Below are 19,289 nucleotides of genomic sequence, written 5' to 3' on the forward strand. Positions count from 1 at the left end.
TATAAACATGGTGGCAGCAGCATGGAGCGGAGTTGCTTCGTGGATTTTACAGGTAATTTCGCATTTTATGATGGAATTATGCAGAGGAATTATCAACTGTAGTTTCATTTATTATTATCAGGAGGACCAAACACCATTCAACGCACGAGTCATCGTCTATGCGCGCATTAGAGGCGATATTTAGACATCATGTTCGCTTCAATCAGCTATGTTACGCGCAGCTTGGGCATTTGTTTAAATGTTAGTTGTTGTGATTGTTTTTATATTTTAATTACCTTGTGAATAAATGGTGAGCTACGCGAAACCACCAACAATGAGTTATTATTTGTTTCAATTTTATTTATTTAAAATTACGAAAAAACATGTAATGAGGAATGTTTACATTGGTGAATGATAATCATTCAATTTCGTACGTTTTATTGAAGGCTGAAAATCGTTTCAAAAGTGGATGATTTTCATTCGGTGTTATTTGTAAACAGATGATTTCGAGGATGATGAAAATCATCTTGTTTGTGTCGGAAAATAGGTATGGGGCTCGGATGAGGCAAAAAACATTCAAATCATGGCGGGAGATTTCGTTCAGTGCATCTCTCCCGAGAGGGTAGAGAACAGGACTAGTGGCGAAGAGGTGATGGGGAATGAATGCTTCGGGTTGAAGAGCAGACAGCATAGAGGATAATATCCTCTATGCTGTCTGCTCTTCAACCCGAAGCATTCATTCCCCATCACCTCTTCGCCACTAAGCATATTATGCTTTGTAGAAGCGTGAGAGTGAATGTGTGAGAGAGAAGATGAAATCTCGCGTAACATTACTAAAGGACCTATGTACAAATGAGAGATTCTCTCCTCTCTCGTTCTCTTTTGATTATAACAGTGGAATACTAAAGATTTTGGGAAGTTTTTCATTATAGATCGAAAGTCAATTTCCTTGATTAGCGTTTCATACAAAAAAAGCAACAGAAGAGATTAATGTGACTCAGTTATTAATGAAAGAGAAAGTAAACAAAGAGAGCCTCTCAATGTTAGATAGGTCCTTTAGTAATGTTACGCGAGAAATGACGAGTTGTGGCTTCGGAAAGTGAAATGTAAACTTCGCGTTAGCTTCGGAGATAACTTCGACAATAACACGTATAAAAGAGTTTGTTCTTAGGTCGGACTTAAGCCCTCAGTACACACTTTGCCAAGTGTGCAAATTTTTCCACACGCATAAACTAACACTTCAATATCCACTTGACACTTCAGATGTTTTGTCATTGTTGAGACCGATGTTTGCATGTTGGTTCATGCGTGCGGAAAAATTTGCACACTTGACAAACAGTGTACTGAGGGCTTTACGGAGAAACGAACGAATTAAACACTGAGGCAAAAATCTCGCATGATTTTCATAAGATCGCACTAATGAACGCGTTTTTTATTATTTTTTTTGTTGGTTCATAAGACACTTGTGTATTTCATTCGACGAGATTGAGATTCATAAGACAAGTGTAATTTTTTCATAACAATCAATTGTCAATGTCATAAGAACTCTTATGAACCCCATTGCTCATCATTGTGAAGAACCACGTGAGGCAAATTTTCTCATTTCACTATCAGAAATTCAATATGGCTTCCGAAATGGACGTGTTTGCTGATTTGTCGTTGGCTGACTCCGTTTCTAATGCATCAAAGGGTAAATATTTTCTATTTATCATCAATTCCGCTGTAACTAACATTTTCTTTCGAACAGATTAAGGAATTGGATCCAAACAATAAGATTTGGGAATGAAAATTCAAAACAATTTGTATGACGCGTAAGAAATCACAAACCCCCCTCATCCATTAATCCGCCCCTAACGTAAACCTGCAACAATTCAGGCGTTCTTCACAACTTTTCTCAATAATGTTTCGCTGCTACGATATACTTCTTTGCGTTCAAAATAGGTTAGCCAACTAGAGAAAATCGAATTTTCATCCATTTTGTCGTATCGCAAATCGATTCTAATGCCTACAGTGAAGTGCTTTGATCGAATTGCGGCGTGACAAAATGGATGAAAATTTTATTTTCCCAAGTTGGTTATCCTATTTTTCAACGCGGATTAGTATTATTCATTCATTGAAATTTATAATCTAAAGCTCAAATTACACAAGACAGTCTTATGGAACCAAGAATGGTTCAGAACGTAATTCATAAGACTATCTATGGATTTTGTTATCAAGTCAATGATGGTTCATAAGATCATCTTACGAAATTCCTTCGAAGTGTATTATGGAAACAACATCTGCCGAAAACCATACGATAGTCTTATGAATTTCAAAGATTTTTCTTGTGTCGTAATTCCATAAGCAAATCTTATGACAGTCTTACGTTTGCTTTCCTCAGTGAACGATTCCAAAATGCACGAAGTTGCTTGCAGCTAATCCTTTAGCGTAGGGTCGTGGTAGCTGCTGTAAGTAGAGATGATCATTCTGTTGGATAATGTTACCTCGATAGGACGTTTTTTCCGATCGGTGGTTGTTTCGCGGCGGATTTATTTCTCGCGGTGGTCGCTGAATTTCAGAGTTTTCCGGATATTTTTTGGAAAATGTACAAGTGTTACGACAATGGCGCAGTTAATGCTCCCGTCCGGTGAGTATCCTGTTTGGTAAGCTAATCGGAACTTGAAAAATGGCAAACCTGGAATATTGAAACTCGAAGAAGGGTCAAAAAAATGGCGGTGATTATGGAAGCACGTGGATTGAAGCTTAGTGTTGAAATATTGCTGTTTGGGGTGACCGAAATAATTTTAGCATGAAAAGAAAATGCGGAAATTGGCATTTGAAAGTAAAGTGAAAGTTGAATAAAAAAAAACATTTTTCTTCAATTCCTGGAGCGAGAGGTCTCTAGAGAAAAAAAAAATCTATTGATACAGGAGCGAGAGGTCTCTGACGTTAGAAAAAAGTAAATGCCGGAGCGAGAGGTCTCCGCGGAGAAAAGTTGAATTTCGGAGCGAGAGGTCTCCGAAGAAAAAAAAAATGGCGGTGCGAGAGGACTCTGTAGATAAAACAAAACAATTCAAGACTAACAATTCAAAAGGCCTCATCTCCAAAAAGTGAACAATGAGAAAAATGCAATCTTGTTTTGTCAAACAATAAATCAAATTTAAATTATGAATTTAAGCATTGTATGTTATTTTATCGTCCAGAAAGTCGATAGATAATCTGATTTATAGCTATGAATATTCATTACTATCATTTTAGCAAAAAATCCTGCTAAAAAAACGAGTCAAAGGAAATGAGGCTTTAATTTCTCCAAAAGCTGTGCAGCCCTTTTCATTTGTGGCCATACACGCTAAGATCAGTTTACCCATAAATAGGTAGTTGATTCACCCATTTATGAGTTTTTCTTATAAAACTCATAATATGGGTAAAATCTACCAATAAAAATTGGTAAAGTTCACCCATAATATAAGTAAAGTTGTTTTACCCAAATATGGGTAAAATAAGTACCCATATTTGGATGAAAAATAAAACATCAACAATTATAAACGAGTAACAGCAAAGAGGTGGTTACAATCTTTAGGCAGTTTTTTTTAAGAAAAAAAAACTACTAAAATTGATAATATCAAGGTATTTATTTATATTGTTTTAACAAAAACATACTAACACTTGAAATATTATCTGTTTCAGCGGTGTTATTTGAAGAATCCAACATTTCACCAGCAAACTTTGGCGTACTTAACTTTTTCGGCATCGAAAGTCTTCATCCTGAAAATTCCAACCTGTGGTTAAACTGATGTTCCTGGATGGATCAAGGTCGGTCACTCTACGGATACGGTGGGGATACGTTCCTTGGGGCCCGCTAGATGGAATGAGGCGATAGTTGGATGTTCCCTAATTGGGATAAACCCCAACTAAAGAGCAAGCGTATGTCAATGTCTTTATGTTTAACTGTCCTTATAATTTTGAATAAAATGAGTACAGCATGTATTTATAATATTGTAACTAGTTTGTTCATTATCTTTATTATCGAAAATCAGCAAATAAAAGAGAAATGAAGTACTCATATTTGGGTATTTTTGCCATAATTTCGCTCAAAATCAAATACCCATTTATGGGTTTAAAGAGTTTACTTATTTATGGGTAAAACCCACTTTACCCATAAAATGAGTGTGTGCACTTTTTGACGATTATGGGTAAACTTTACCCATATTTGGGTAGACTGATCTTAGCGTGTAGACGCCGGCCGACGCTGATGAGGCCTGTGAGTTGACGCCTTTGTTTACTCTAAAATGTGTTGAGGCCTTCTAGTTGTGGCTTGTTTTTTCATCATCTTCTGATGTGGCCTTTTGAAAATCATTTAAAATTGTTGATGAAATAACAAATTTGAAGTGTAGAAGAGTGTTAAGTGGTGAAGTAAAGTATATGGAGATCCCTACAGCAAGAGGAGATTCGTGCGGTCGATTAAATATGTGATTGATTAAACCCTTCGTCATCCATGAACATTATGTATCTGCTACGCGAGTTTGTCGTCGAGAAAATGTATGGAAATATTGGGTCAATTGAAATAATATTGCAATGGATCATTGAAGGTAGTTTTTGCAAGTGCTCACCGCATCAAAGCAAAGGTGCCACTGTATATGGGATTTAACATTGTGACAGCATTCTTGTTCTGTCAAACAAACAAGACTACGGTGGCGCTATCTATGCTTTCCATAGCGGCCGTTTTGGTTATTTTAATGATCCATTGAACGTTATTTTCCATGCAATTCAACCAAATCGTGTTTTTGTTGATTGTCTGTGAAGTACAGGCAGGCTGACACAGGAATTATTAGGTAGTATGATACAAAATACATCAGTCTACAGGAACGCGATAATGTTCGCCGTTTAGACAACCACTGTATAAAATATTACAAGGAGCAGTCGCTCCGTAGTATAACCTGCATCTACTTAGTGAGTTTGGAACGTTTTTCGCAATCTACATTGCAATTTCGATGTTTGTTTAACAGGCCTCAACTCGGTTTCCGTCAGATATAGAAATGAGGCCTTTTTGAGAAAAGGCCGCATTTGCGATGAATATCCTGGTTAGCGGAAAATGAGATGGGGCCTTTTAGAAAAATGTTATTTTTTCAACTTTTATGCATATTTTTAAATGACTATTGTATGTTTTAGTAAGAATAGGCTCTTATACACTGAAATCAGCAGAAAACCTATTTGTTTACATTTTGGACTTGAGGCCTTTTCAATTGTTGGTCTTGAATTTCATAGCGAGTCTTTGTAGTCCCCGTAAATAAAAAAAAAGTGAACCCTCATCAGTTGAAGGAAAACGAGTGCCGTAGCAAACGATCTCTGAGGTTGTTATAAATAGCCATTTTAAGTATTGCATTGGATTCGATTTAAATTTGGATTGGTTTCGGATCAGATTATGGCTGCATTTGCATACATTTAGATTGGATTTGGATTAAATTATCACTAGATTTTGGATGGAGTTAGATTAGATTGGGAATCAATTCAGATAAGATTTGCACTTGGAGTTGGATTGGATGGAAATTGGGTCTAAGATTGATTTTTGATTCGAATTCGATTGGATTTTCATAAAAATTGAATTTTATTTGGATCGAACTTGAAACGGCCAAGATTTGAATTGGATTTACATTAAATTGGAGTTGAATTGGCTAGGATTTAGAATGATTCTTTTTGAGTTTGTATTGGATTTGAATAAGATTTGGATCACATTTGGATTGGATTGGATTTCGATTTTACTCGGTTTTAACTTGTATTGGATAAGATTTAATTTGGATGGAATTGGATTGGATTCTAAATGAATTAGAATGCATTTGGATTGTATTGAGATAGGATTCAGATTGGATTTGAAGTGGGGTGGACTGAGATTGGATTTGGATTGGATTGGATTTGGATTAGATATCGATTGGATGTGGATTTGATTGGAATTTGATTTGTATTGGATTAGAATTGGATTTTGATTTGATTTGGAATGGATTTGGATTGGTTTTCAATTGGATGTAGATTTGACTTGAATTTGATTTGGATTGGATTTCATTTAGATTTCGATTGGATTTTTGTTGGATTTTAGTTGGATTTAGATTTGAATTGGATTTAGATTGGATTTGGATTGGGTTTGGATTGGTTTTGGATTTGGATTGGATTTGAATTGGATTTGGATTGGATTTAGATTGGATTTGGATTGGATTTGGATTGGATTTGGATGGGATTTGGATTGGATTAGGATATGATTTGGATTGGATTTCGATTGGATTTCAATTGGATTTGGATTTGATTTGGATTGAATTTGGATTGGATTTGGATTGAATTTGACTTGATTTGGATTTGATTTGGATGGATTTCGTTTTAGTTTCGATTGGATGTGGATTTGATTGGAAATTGATTTGGATTGGGTCTTGATCTGATTTGGATTGGATTTAGATTGGATTTCGATTGGATTTTTATTGGATTTCAATTGGATTTGGATATGATTTGGATTGGATTTCGACTTGATTTTGGATTGGATAAGGATTGAATCTTGATTTGATTTGGATTGGATTTTTATTGGATTTCAATTGGATTTGGATTTGATTTGAATTGGATTTTGATTGAATTTGCATTGTATTTGGATTGAATTTGGATTGGATTTTGATTTGATTTGGATTGGATTTGGATTGGATTTCGATTTGGTTTTGGTTGGATGTGGATTTGATTGGAATTTGATTTGGATTGGATCTTGATTTAATTTGGATTGGATTTCGATTGGATTTTTATTAGATTTCAATTGGATTTGGATTTGATTTGGATTCGATTTCGACTTGATTTCAATTGGATGTGCATTTGATTGGAATTTGATTTGTATTGGATTATTATTGGATCTTGATTTGATTTGGATTGGATTAGGATTGGATCTTGATTTGATTTGGGTTGGATTTTTATTGGATTTGGATTGGATTTTTATTGGATTTCAATTGGATTTGGATTGGATTTAGATTGGATTTGGATTGAATTTTTATTGGATTTCAATTGGATTTGGATTTGATTCGGATTGAATTTGGATTGGATTTTGATTTGATTTGATTTGGATTGGATTTGGATTTGCTTTGGATTTGATTTAGATTGGATTTCGATTTGGTTTCGATTGGATGTTGATTTGATTGGATTTTGATTTGGATTGGATTTGGATGGGATCTTGATTTGATTTGGATTGGATTTAGATTGGATTTTTATTGGATTTCAATTGGATTTGGATTTGATTTGGATTGGATTTCGATTGGATGTGGATTTGATTGGAATTTGATTTGGATTGGATCAGGATTGGATCTTGATTTGATTTGCATTGGATTTTTATTGTATTTGGATTGGATTTTTATTGGATTTCAATTGGATATTTGATTTCGATTGAATTTTTATTGGATTTCAATTGGATCTGGATTTGATTTGGATTGAATTTGGATTGGATTTAGATTGGATTTTGATTTGATTTGGATTTGATTTGGATGGATTTCGATTTGGTTTCGATCGGATGTGGATTTGATTGGAATTTGATTTGGATTGGATCTTGATTTGATTTGGATTGGATTTGGTTTTTATTTTTATTGGATTTCAATTGGATTTGGATTTGATTTGGATTGGATTTCAACTTGATTTCGATTGGATGTGGATTTGCTTGAAATTTGATTTGGATTGGATTAGAATTGGATCTAATTGATGTGTCAGACTCGTTATTTTTTTCTCTTTATTTATCATAGAACCTTTATCCACTACGCTGTCCTTACTGCCACCCAGTATCGATGAAGGTCGAAAAATTGAGAAAACATGGTCCAATCAAGATGATGTATAAGCTAATATGGAGAATAATGTTCGCGTAGAATATCACATCCTTGAAATATGCCTTTTAGAAAAAGTAGAAATGTTCGAAAATCGTTGGAACGTATCGCCTTATTAAGTGTCTGCATATTTTATTAAATTTAACATATTTCAATATTAATGCATTCAGTTTTTCAATTACTTTTTCTACACTGATTCTCATCCATCTACTGAAATTCGTTCGCAGCAAATTCCATTTCGCTTGTGAAAAAAAACATTTCCATCAAAATGACCCATAAAACCTTCCGCAAAATGCAAAACTTGTATTTTTTTCTTGAAAGACAATCATGATACATCAACTGGAGGCGTCACATTGCCGTTTTCTTACATCAGTAATATAAAATTCATTTGTAATTTTGTATATTCAATTTTCAATTTCAGCGCCTCTAGGTGAAATCTAATTTCGAAATGTCATCAACAGTGGGTGAAACTGAATGCGTGCGCGTGTTGCACCCACTCTCTTTCTAGTCGCATTCGCTCTCATAGTCGGATTGGCTTCGTGCAAGCGGAGTTTGTTTTTGTTCGTGTTCGCACTGATCGGGAATCATTCGGCTGAATTTTTTCGACACTGGCCTTATTAGTAATTATTTTGAATTTGGCAAATAGTTTGGATCACGCAAACATGATTGCATATATTCAAATTATTGAAAAAAATTGAGATCACCCTCAGAAAACTGAAAAAAATTGCATAAGATGGGCTACACAAATTAGGTGAGCAATGGTATTTACCCTTTGAAATGAACGATTTTCAAAACCATGTTCCACGATTTTGACGTATATGGCGAGTGCAATCAATCCGAACAAGATTTTTTTGAAAAACAAAGAAACAAGTTTTCAATTGTTGGTGTATTATTCGAGTCAGGTGAAGTATAAGAGTATTATTTTGAATAACAAAATCTGGCGCCCATCTTGAATTTTGACGCCATCTTGGTTTTATATAGTAGAATGAGTTTTTCACCTTAATAGTACTCAACTTGTTTAATTTGAATACTACCGTTACGCTTACTCTTCTTCTTTTTCTTCCTTTTCCTGACGTTACGTCCCTACTGGAACAGAGCCAGCCTCTCATCTTAATTGGCTTAATAAACAAATGAATAGGATTTTTGAACGTTTATTTGCTATCTGAATGATCCTTCGTCATATCGTCGAGTTGCGGAATAGCATTAATTCTTTCATTTATTTAGTCTAAAACCGTTGATAGAAATTAACGATCAGTTGAACAGTTGAGATAAGAAAAAAAAGAAAGAATCTGATTGTTTTTTTTTTATGAAGGCATCATAGTTCAACATGATGAGCACTAAGATGGTAAAAAAATCATTCAAATGCTAAAAACCAAGATGGCGTTGAATACCAAGACGGCTGCCAGATTTTGCAACCTCAAAATGATACTCCTGCGTATTGGCATAATGTCAACATTAGAACAAAGCCTTTTTCTCATCTTTTAATTTCGCTAAATAATATCTTAAGGGATATCTTAAGATATTTTCTGGAAAAAATGTACTAATTTTACAAGAAACATATTTTTGAAGTGATTCATGAAATATATAATTCCCAGAGCAAAATGCTAGATGTAATTTCCAATCAAATTAGAGCGGAAATGCAAAACAAATTTTCTAAAACAAAATATTTAGAAGAATTTTCGAAGGTGATATCTTAGACTAACACTACAAACTTCGCAGTATGTTCTTTGCTAGAATTATGACACAACTGCTAAGGAATCTATGGAGAAATTAGAGCTACTCTTTGGAATGATTTATGGAATAAATTATTGGAATATTTATTTAATAAATTTGTTTAAGAATCTAAAGAAAAATAGGTAGTGGAATTCAAGTCTAATAAAGACACTGAAAACGACCAGTTGAGGTTGAAATGCGCGATTCTGTCAAAGGATATAGACTATAGTAGAATTAAATGTATAGTGCTAAAATCGAAAATTTATTATTATTATAAAGAGGAATCCCAGAAGGAATATGTGGCATTATCCCTTATAGGAATTATTAACTAATTATTATTTGTTTATTATTTATCTTTATTAAAGAGACTTTGAGCCCAAGGCCGGTTCGTCTCTAATTATTAACTAATTTGTCTAAGAATTACTGGGCGATTTCATTTTAAGATAGCTTATCAGATCTTTGGCAGAAGCCTGATTTTGAGTTGAACTACAAAAAAAAATCTAAAAGTTTACCATGACGCAATTTTACTTAAACCTGAATGCTGAAATTCAAACCACTCAACACCTCCCCCTACCTCCCGTAGATCGTTCTCATTCGTCAATCAATACAAACTGAACTTTCCAATAATCGGTCCGAACTTCTGGACGTTTTTTGTTTCATAGAACATCACGAATCTACAAGAAAGAGTGAAGAATCACCATTTAATCACTGTGTTTTCTTTATTACATTTCCAGATCGTTCCTACTCGGATTGCCAGCAGGTGCCACGCCGTCAGTGGACCAGCAACACGCCCAGTCCCAAACGCATTCCATATCTGGGAACTCCGCCAACTCGTGTCTAACTCCATCCGGTTCCCAGTGAATACATTCACCGTAGAACTCGCAAGCTCGAGAATATCACGAACTGAGCGACAAAACATAGTCATTGTGAGTGATTAGTTTTTCCAAACCTACCGATCGTAACCCAAACTCGTAGAACGATAGCAGTACTGACCGTAGATGCAACCATTTTGTACCCTCTTAGTATTGATGATGATATTCGAATCCCTTCGGTTTAGTCTTAGATTAGTAGTTGTATAGACTTGCAGTTCGATGCAGCATTACCACTTTAGAGATCCTCCGAATCTCAACAGTTTACATCGCAGACATATCAAAGCAAAAGCAGTTTCTGCGTTCGAACAGATCTACAATCGATACTTTCATTTCTTATTAAACTTTAAGAAGAACAATAAGACAGGGCCGAGAGAGGGCTGGAAGCTCTTTCAACTCGAACAAAAAAAAAATAATCAAAATGATTCGTATACTCTTCCGCTAATGTCGTTGTTGTCATTGTCGTAAGCCAGGCAAACCAAAATCAAAGAAATTCAACGAATAACGTATAAACAAAATCTACCTACATTTTTAGGCCAGCTTTTAGAAAGCACAGAATGTGCTAGAAAAACGTGTTGTTAATGCTTTCGATCGAAATTTTAGCCTCCATGTTTCGGATGCATTTCATCATCTTGATTGAAAATCAGAGCTATAGTTTTTTTTTAGACATAAGCGTCGAATTCTCAACAGTCAAAGTAGAACTTTGTGCAACGATGCCGTTGATGAAACCGATGCACCAGCTGAGTGTGTGCTGTTCCGTATTTCCTATTCCTTAGTCAGCGATAGGGTCCCTAGTAGATTTACACGCTAGAAGCTAAGAAAAACGAAACGAAGAAACTAAACGCAAGTGTTCACATTTTAGATTCTAACGGACGAGTGCGGAGTAGTCTACAGACGCACACCGAATTAGGGTCTAGTGATGATGTTTTTTTTGTGCGTAGAACAATTCGTGTTTAGGTGATATGTTTATGAAATAAAATCAAAAATCGATTCAGTTGTGTTTTTTAAGTTGAAAAGACAGTCCGAAATTCTTTATGTTCTATTTAACATATACCCTGCACACTGAACCATTTTTTGAGATTGAGATTTTTGAGATTAATAGTTAATTTACCTGGGGCAAATTGATCATTATTTTACGACATTTTATTATACTATCCTCAGAAATATTGTCAAAATAATTTGATTAAAATCAGTACTTCGTTGATCTTTAACAATTTTATTTCATTGATTTAGTAAACATCTAAACAGATAACACTTGATCAACAATTTCCCGGCCGTTCGTGGTCGCATCTCTCCATCCTCGGTTCTGCCACACGATCTTCAAATCGATACGCACTTGATCCGCCCAACTGCGCTCCACGCCTTCTTGTATCAACCGGATCCGAAGCGAACACCATCTTTGCAGGGTTGCTGTCCGGCATTCTTGCTTGCAACATGCCCTGTCCATCATATCCTTCCAGCTTAGGCCATCTTTTGGAAATTGGGTTTGCCGTAGATTTGGGCGAGCTCGTGGATCATCCTTCGCCGCCACACACCGTTTTCCTGCACTCCACTAAAGATTGTTCGAAGACTCCTCAGTGCTTGCATGTTCTCCTCGAGTGTCGTCTAAGTTTCATGCCCGTAGAGGACTACCGGTCTTATGAGCGTTTTGTACATGGTACATGGTGTGGGAATGAATCTTTTTTGACCGCATCTTCTTTTGGAGGCCATAGTAGGCCCGACTTCCATTGATGATGCGCCTTCGTATTTCACGGCTAACGTTATTGTCAGCCGTCAGCAAGGATCCAAGGTAGACGAAATCGTCGATCACCTCGAACTTATCCCGCCTATCATAACACTGCTACTTAGGCGAACCCTGTCGCGCTCGGCTTCACCTACTAGAGTATACTTTGTCTTGGGCGCATTCACCGCCAGTCCAGCTTTTGCTGCCTCGTGTTTCAGGCGGGAGTACAGGTCTGCCACCTTTGCAAATGTTCGGCCGACAAAATCCATATAATCGGCGTAACAAACATATTGGCTGAAAATTACCCCGGCAGTTAAGCATGGCTCTCCGCATGACACCTTCTAGCACGATATTGAACAACAGACACAAAAGTCTCCAGCAGGTTTCAAAAGAACTGGAATGACCGCCTGAAATCTCGCGTAACTTTTCAAAACGTCCTAAGTAACAAATGTAAACAAATCGAGATTATCATTGCAAATCATTTGCGTTGCACCACTTAGCAGCACACTAGAACACTCGTTCTGTTATATTAACAACAAATTAATCTATTCAAAGCTTAACAAAATGACCAATGTTCAAAACTGCATCGCTTTTAATCAATTGTTACATTGGACCTTTGATCAGAGAACCAACCACATGTCCTATGTAACATTTATGAATAAACACGATTCTAATGTTACATTGGACATTCCTGAATAAAGCTTTGGAATGGAGTTTAAAAGGTAGAATGATTTGTAGAAGCGTGTCTGAGACACTGCTTAGATGCATAGAATGCCATAATAACTGCTTCTCAATAATTTCAGTCGATATTTTCAGAGTCGCACTGCCTCGCAAAATTGAAAACGCTCAAGTGACAAAAAGAGAATGAGTTACACAAAACTGTATTTTGGTCTTTTTGCCAAACCATGTTTTACCGTTTCGCTGGATTGGATCAGCTGCAACATCTCTTTTCATATTATTAGCTCATTGCGTGCATATAGGGGAATGATATTGAGCACAAGATTGAGCATCATGATGTCATTGTATCAATCTGATTCAGATGCATGGTCGATCAAGCATATAAATATGCTTCCCGGCAGCAATACGAGCAACGTACATGCGCGACTTGCTCACACATATTTGCAGAGCGATCAATCACCGAAGAGAGGAGAAGCTGTATGTATTTGTTAGACGTGGGCTCCTTTCTCGAGTTCCTACAACAAGATGGACGGCGTCGTCATCGTCATCATTCCCCACCGCAATTTCTTGTTTCAACCGACGGCTGGTGCCGATTGCAACACAGCCGTCACCACCACCACGTCATGCAGTGGGAAACTCTCACATGATCATGTGGGCGAAACCGTCATAAAAACGGAGGGGAAATTGAGGGAGAATCAGTGAGAGAGCAAAATGTCCTACATACAGCTCAACGTTTCCCCTCCTTCTGTTGTTACATAGGACACATAGACGGATGGGAAGAAGTGACGTCGTGGGATTGAATGAATCAAAACAAAGCACAACTGGTGTCTCCGATTAGCACACCGCAACAAAATGTCGATTATCAGCGAATTGAGTGCATATAGGGAAATCTCGCGTAACATTACTAAAGGACCTATCTAACATTGAGAGGCTCTCTTTGTTTACTTTCTCTTTCATTAATAACTGAGTCACATTAATCTCTTCTGTTGCTTTTTTTGTATGAAACGCTAATCAAGGAAATTGACTTTCGATCTATAATGAAAAACTTCCCAAAATCTTTAGTATTCCACTGTTATAATCAAAAGAGAACGAGAGAGGAGAGAATCTCTCATTTGTACATAGGTCCTTTAGTAATGTTACGCGAGAAATGATATTCAGCATCATGATCGTATTGTATCAATCCGATTCAGTTCCATGGTCGATGAAGCATATACATATGCTTCACGGCAGCAACACGAGCAACGTGCATGCGCGACTTGCGCACATATCTCGCGGAACATTACTAAAGGACCTATGTACAAATGAGAGATTCTCTCCTCTCTCGTTCTCTTTCGATTATAACAGTGGAACACTAAAGATTTTGGGAAGTTTTTCACTATAGATCGAAAATCAATTTCCTTGACTAGCGTTTCATACAAAAAACGCAACAGAAGAGATTAATGTGACTCAGTTATTAATGAAAGAGAAAGTAAACAAAGAGAGCCTCTCAATGTTAGATAGGTCCTTTAGTAATGTTCCGCGAGATATATTTGCAGAGCAATCATTCACCGAAGAGCGGAGAAGCTGTATGTATTTGTTACACTGAACAAAAGCTCCTACCACGAATTGAATGATTTGTAATTCACATGGCTACAAATCTGCATATACCTCGTTTTGAATGATTTTTAAACAAAATGATGCACCTACCGACTACTGAACAAAAATCATCCAATTTTATGATGACTTTCAGTATACATCCGTATGACAATGTGTTGATAGTTGAACTTTAACAACACAAATGAGTAACATGCGACTTATGATGGATTTTCATTTCTTCCATGTCCCAAATCAAAAATCATTCGATTATAGTCTACAACTTCATTCGGATAGCAAATGATCCTTGACTTGAAATCATCCTTGTCAATCTAAGCAAAAACATGGCGGCAGCAGCGGAACTTGGCATTTCTTCACGGATTACGCAGGTAATTGCTCATTTTGATGGAAGTATTCGGAAGTATATTTACTTGTAATTCCTTAATTATTTTCAAGGTGACCAAGAACTGATAATTCTGGTTCGATCCAGAGACGTTGGAGTGGATAATGCGGACACTTCCAGATTGCTTCAAACAGCTATATTACAGGCGCCTCATTAGTGTGTTAATTGTTAATTGATTTTTATATTGCCTATTATCATCAAAATAAATGATGACTTGTGGAAACCACCAATGGCTGATGACTTATCTTCAATTAGATTTCTTTTAAAATCACGAAATAAAATGCAATGTGGTTTGTTTAAGGTGAAGATGAATGGAAGCCAAAGTTCAAATTTTCAAGAGCACGGATCTGGAGAACCAAACATCCGTTTAAGCTGAAAACCTAATCGATTGGTCACTAGCTGGTGGTGACCAATCGATTAGGTTTTCAGCTCAAACGGATGTTTGGTTCTCCAGATCCGTGCTCTTGAAAATATGAACTATGGCTTCGATTCATCTTCACCTTAAATGTGCGTCTGATAATCATTCAATTTTAAACATATTTCACTTCAATATAAATCATTCTTCGACTGGATGATTTTCATACGATGCTATTTGTAAACAAATGATTTTGACAGCGATGAAAATCATCTCGTTTGTGACTGAAAATAGGTATGGGACTTGGATGAGGCAAAAATCATTCAATTGATGGCGGGAGATTTTGTTCAGTGTAGACGTGGGCTCCTCTGTTCCTACAACAAGATGGACGGCGTCGTCATCGTCATCATTCCCCACCGCAATTTCTTGTTTCAACCGACGGCTGCTGATTGCAACACAGCCATCACCACCACCACGTCATGCAGTGGGAAACTCTCACATGATCATGTGGGCGAAACCGTCATAAACACGGGGGGGAAATTGAGGGAGAATCAGTGAGAGAGCAAAATGTCCTACATACAGCTCAACGTTTCCCCTCCTTCTGTTGTTACATAGGACACATAGACGGATGGGAAGAAGTCTCGCGTAACATTACTAAAGGACCTATCTAACATTGAGAGGCTCTCTTTGTTTACTTTCTCTTTCATTAATAACTGAGTCACATTAATCTCTTCTGTTGCTTTTTTTGTATGAAACGCTAATCAAGGAAATTGACTTTCGATCTATAATGAAAAACTTCCCAAAATCTTTAGTATTCCACTGTTATAATCAAAAGAGAACGAGAGAGGAGAGAATCTCTCATTTGTACATAGGTCCTTTAGTAATGTTACGCGAGAAGTGACGTCGTGGGATTGAATGAATCAAAACAAAGCACAGCTGGTGCCTGCGATTATCACACCGCAACAAAATGAGCAGTTCAACTTGAATGTTGAAGCAGTTCAACGCACGTGGATACAAAATGAAATAAAACATGATTGTTGTGTGCTCAAATCAAAATATCCGATGTTACTATAACTGAAACAAAATGACAGAAATGAATGTCCGATGTAACAATTGTTGAAACAGAACGACCTATGTGATTTATCCTATGTACATATTTTTGGTCAAAACGTCCTATCTGATGTATATTTATAGATTTCAGTGTAATTTCCAAATAAATTGACAAAATTTCATTTCATACGTTGAACTCTATTACACTGCTTCACTCTACAAGCAACACAGTGGGGAAAAATTGTTTCGTTTTGATACAGTTTCAAAATATATTTTCACAACCTTCAAGCTCGATTTACTCGAAATGTGTGAATTGTTAGATAGGCCGTTTTGAAAAGTTACGCGAGAAATCATCACATACACTGATAAAAATCCACACGCTCGATCTGTGTGTTTAAAATTATGGATCGATTCATGAACGTCCATATCGATTTGCTATGATTTTCTTGTAAACTTCGTGTGTGTTACACATTAAATTCCTGTGTTTTGCTTCATGGATTGATTCATCAACCGACAACAGGGATTCCATATTTTTTCCACATAAGTTCCCGAAGCTTTCTCTTCAGATTCGTATGTGTCAACCTATGGACGCATAGATCATCACTCCAACACGGATTCAGTGTGTTTTGCTTATGGTTATCTTGTGTCATAATCATCATGTTCAAGTTGGTCGATTCATTGATTTGCGCAATGAGATTGTTATGATGAAATCCATGAGCTATGCTATCGATTTCCATGTTCAAAGCTTCTAAATTGTTTGTGATCAACCCATGGGATGCATAGTGAACAGAATTGCGGTTGGACCTCGTGTCGAACGACAGTCATCATCATGCTTCCAAAGAGAAGAAGCAAATTTTGAAGCTGAAAGTGTTAGATGAAAATTTGTGAATTCGATTTTTCTTTTATTAGTGAAGTTGACCGATGTACGAGAATTCTACCTTTCTATAAGAAAACATTGGTTGTAATGTATAGTTTAGTAGAAAAATCGGATTCCACTAACAGATTTTCCTGGCTTTCAGTTTCGAAAAAAATGGAATATGCTTATCCCTAGCTTCCCAAATTATGGATTTGCGGCGCCCCGCTTGTTGCTGGCTCACGGGTTTGAAAAAAAAAAATCAAGAGAGCTTGCGACAAGCAGAGGAGCCTCGGATCCATACTTTGGGGAGCAAAAGTTTTTCTACCAAATTTCTTCTTTCAGCCCCATGACATTTATGTTCAATCACACATGACTATCTAAAGCTACTACATTTCGAATTCAATAAGCAAATCAGTTGGGTTTCATGATTTAATATTTGGAAATTCATGTTTGTTTCACATGACAACCTAATGTTGATACACATGTTATTATACCGTGAAATCAATGATGAAATCCATATGGCTACCACACTCAAATCATGTGGTTTTTTTCATTGCGCAAATCTATAAGTAAAACACACGACCTTGACGTGTAGATTTTTCTCAGTGTAATTTTGCACACCTTCCGTAGTTGCTCTTGTTAGCCTTGTTAGCTTCGCGGGAAAGCTGTTCTCGTCCATTATTTTCTATAGCTCTACGCGTCCGATGCTATCATATGCCACCTTGAAATCGTTGAATGGGACCTGTTGTTCACGACATTTTTGAAGGATTTACCGTACAGTAAAGATCTAATCCGTTGTTGATCTGTCATCAACGAAACCGGCTGGATAACTTTCTATGAACTCGTTTACTACAGGTGACAGATGACGAAAGATGATCTGGAATAGCACTTTGTAGGCCGCATTTAGAGTTCTCACAATCCAACTTGTCGCCTTTCTTGTAGATGGGGCATATTACCCCTCCCTTCCACTCCTCCGGTAGCTGTTCTGTTTCCCAGATCGTGCCTATCAGCCGGTGCAGACAAATGGCCAGCCTCTCCGGGACCATCTTTATGAGTTCAGCTCCGATACCATCTTTACCAGTAGCTTTATTGTTCTTGAGCTGGTGAATGGCATCCTTAACCTCCCTCAAAGTGGGGTTGGTTTCCATCGCCCGCAGTACTGACGAAGGCATTTGCTCCGTTGTCCCGTCCTACATTGCCTGTGCTCTCAGCGCCATTCAGGTGTTCGTCGAAGTGTTGCTTCGATACATAGGCAGTCTGCTAACCACAAAAGCAAACCTCTCTGCCATGCCTTTCACCCAATCCATACACTTCAGCATGAACTGGCGTAGATGCAGTCGGGACTTCACGGTCTACAGTGGGCCAGAATAAGTGCAACATCATTTTCTCCCCCTACCCCACATTGGTCTGCAGTCATTCAGTTGGTTTCTTGTGTAAGTGCAGCTGATCTGGCGATACTGGAGTAGCATCCACGGGCGGCTCAAGCTGTGGTGATCTCCAGGTGTACCGGTATGGAAGGCTGTGCTGGAAGTAGGTGCTACGAATGGACATATTCTTGGAGGCGGCGAAATCAATTGGTCGTAGGCCGTTTTCGTTCGTCAGCCGGTGGGCGCTGAACTTTCCAATAGTCGGTCTGAACTCCTAGTCCTGGCCAACCTGAGCGTTTAGATCTCCTATGATGATCTTGACGTCGTGGCTTGGGCAGTGGTCGTACTCGCGTTTGAGCTGCGCGTAAAAAGTGTCTTTATCATCATCAGTGCTTCCGGAGTGAGGGCTCTGCATGCTTATTATGCTGAAGTTGAAGAACCGGCTTTTAGGCCCCAACTTGCACATTCTCCCATTGATCGGCCACCACCCGATAACGCACCTCTGCATATCACCCATCACTATAAAAGCTGTTTACAGCTCGTGTGTGCTGCCGCAGCTCTGGTAGATGATATGGTTACCTCTAAACGTTCGCACCATTGATCCCGTCCAACACACTTCCTGCAACGCTACGATGCTGAATCCACGGTCCTTCAGCACGTCGGCGAGTATACGTGTGCTCCCGATGAAGTTGAGAGATTTACAGTTCCACGTACCGAGATTCCAATCGCTAGTCCCTTTACGTCGCTGGGGTCTTCGCCGATTGTCCCGGTTCGCATTCTCTCGTTGATTATTAGTTGCTTGATTTTTTACGGCTGGCCTGTAGGGCCTGACACCAACCCCCTAGATTTCCGGCGGACCATTCCCCCTAAATGTTCGGAGGACCATAGTGCGCAGTTTAGCTTAGAGTCCTTATCT

The 19,289-nt window shown here is 37.6% G+C and overlaps 1 protein-coding gene and 2 long non-coding RNA genes across 3 annotated transcripts in view; all 3 read left to right on the forward strand.

Annotated features, from left to right (window-relative positions):
• Positions 1-11,363, forward strand: part of LOC5574506 (GATA zinc finger domain-containing protein 14) — a 548,034-nt gene extending 536,671 nt beyond the window's left edge. The window contains exon 8 of the mRNA XM_021845578.1: positions 10,235-11,363. Within this exon, the coding sequence (XP_021701270.1) occupies positions 10,235-10,341 (107 nt within the window). The 3' untranslated portion in view covers positions 10,342-11,363. The remainder of the gene's footprint in view (positions 1-10,234) is intronic.
• On the forward strand, positions 3,525-3,960 carry LOC110676699. The gene is made up of 2 exons (XR_002500632.1): positions 3,525-3,585; positions 3,646-3,960. It is a non-coding gene; the product is annotated as an uncharacterized LOC110676699 (long non-coding RNA).
• Positions 11,364-14,299: 2,936 nt separating the features above from the next.
• LOC110675734 lies at positions 14,300-14,975 on the forward strand. Its single transcript, XR_002499745.1, has 2 exons — positions 14,300-14,731; positions 14,799-14,975. It is a non-coding gene; the product is annotated as an uncharacterized LOC110675734 (long non-coding RNA).
• The last annotated feature ends 4,314 nt before the right edge of the window (positions 14,976-19,289 follow it).

Source organism: Aedes aegypti, chromosome 2, assembly GCF_002204515.2.
Source record: "Aedes aegypti strain LVP_AGWG chromosome 2, AaegL5.0 Primary Assembly, whole genome shotgun sequence".
NCBI classification, from domain to species: Eukaryota; Metazoa; Arthropoda; class Insecta; order Diptera; family Culicidae; genus Aedes; species Aedes aegypti.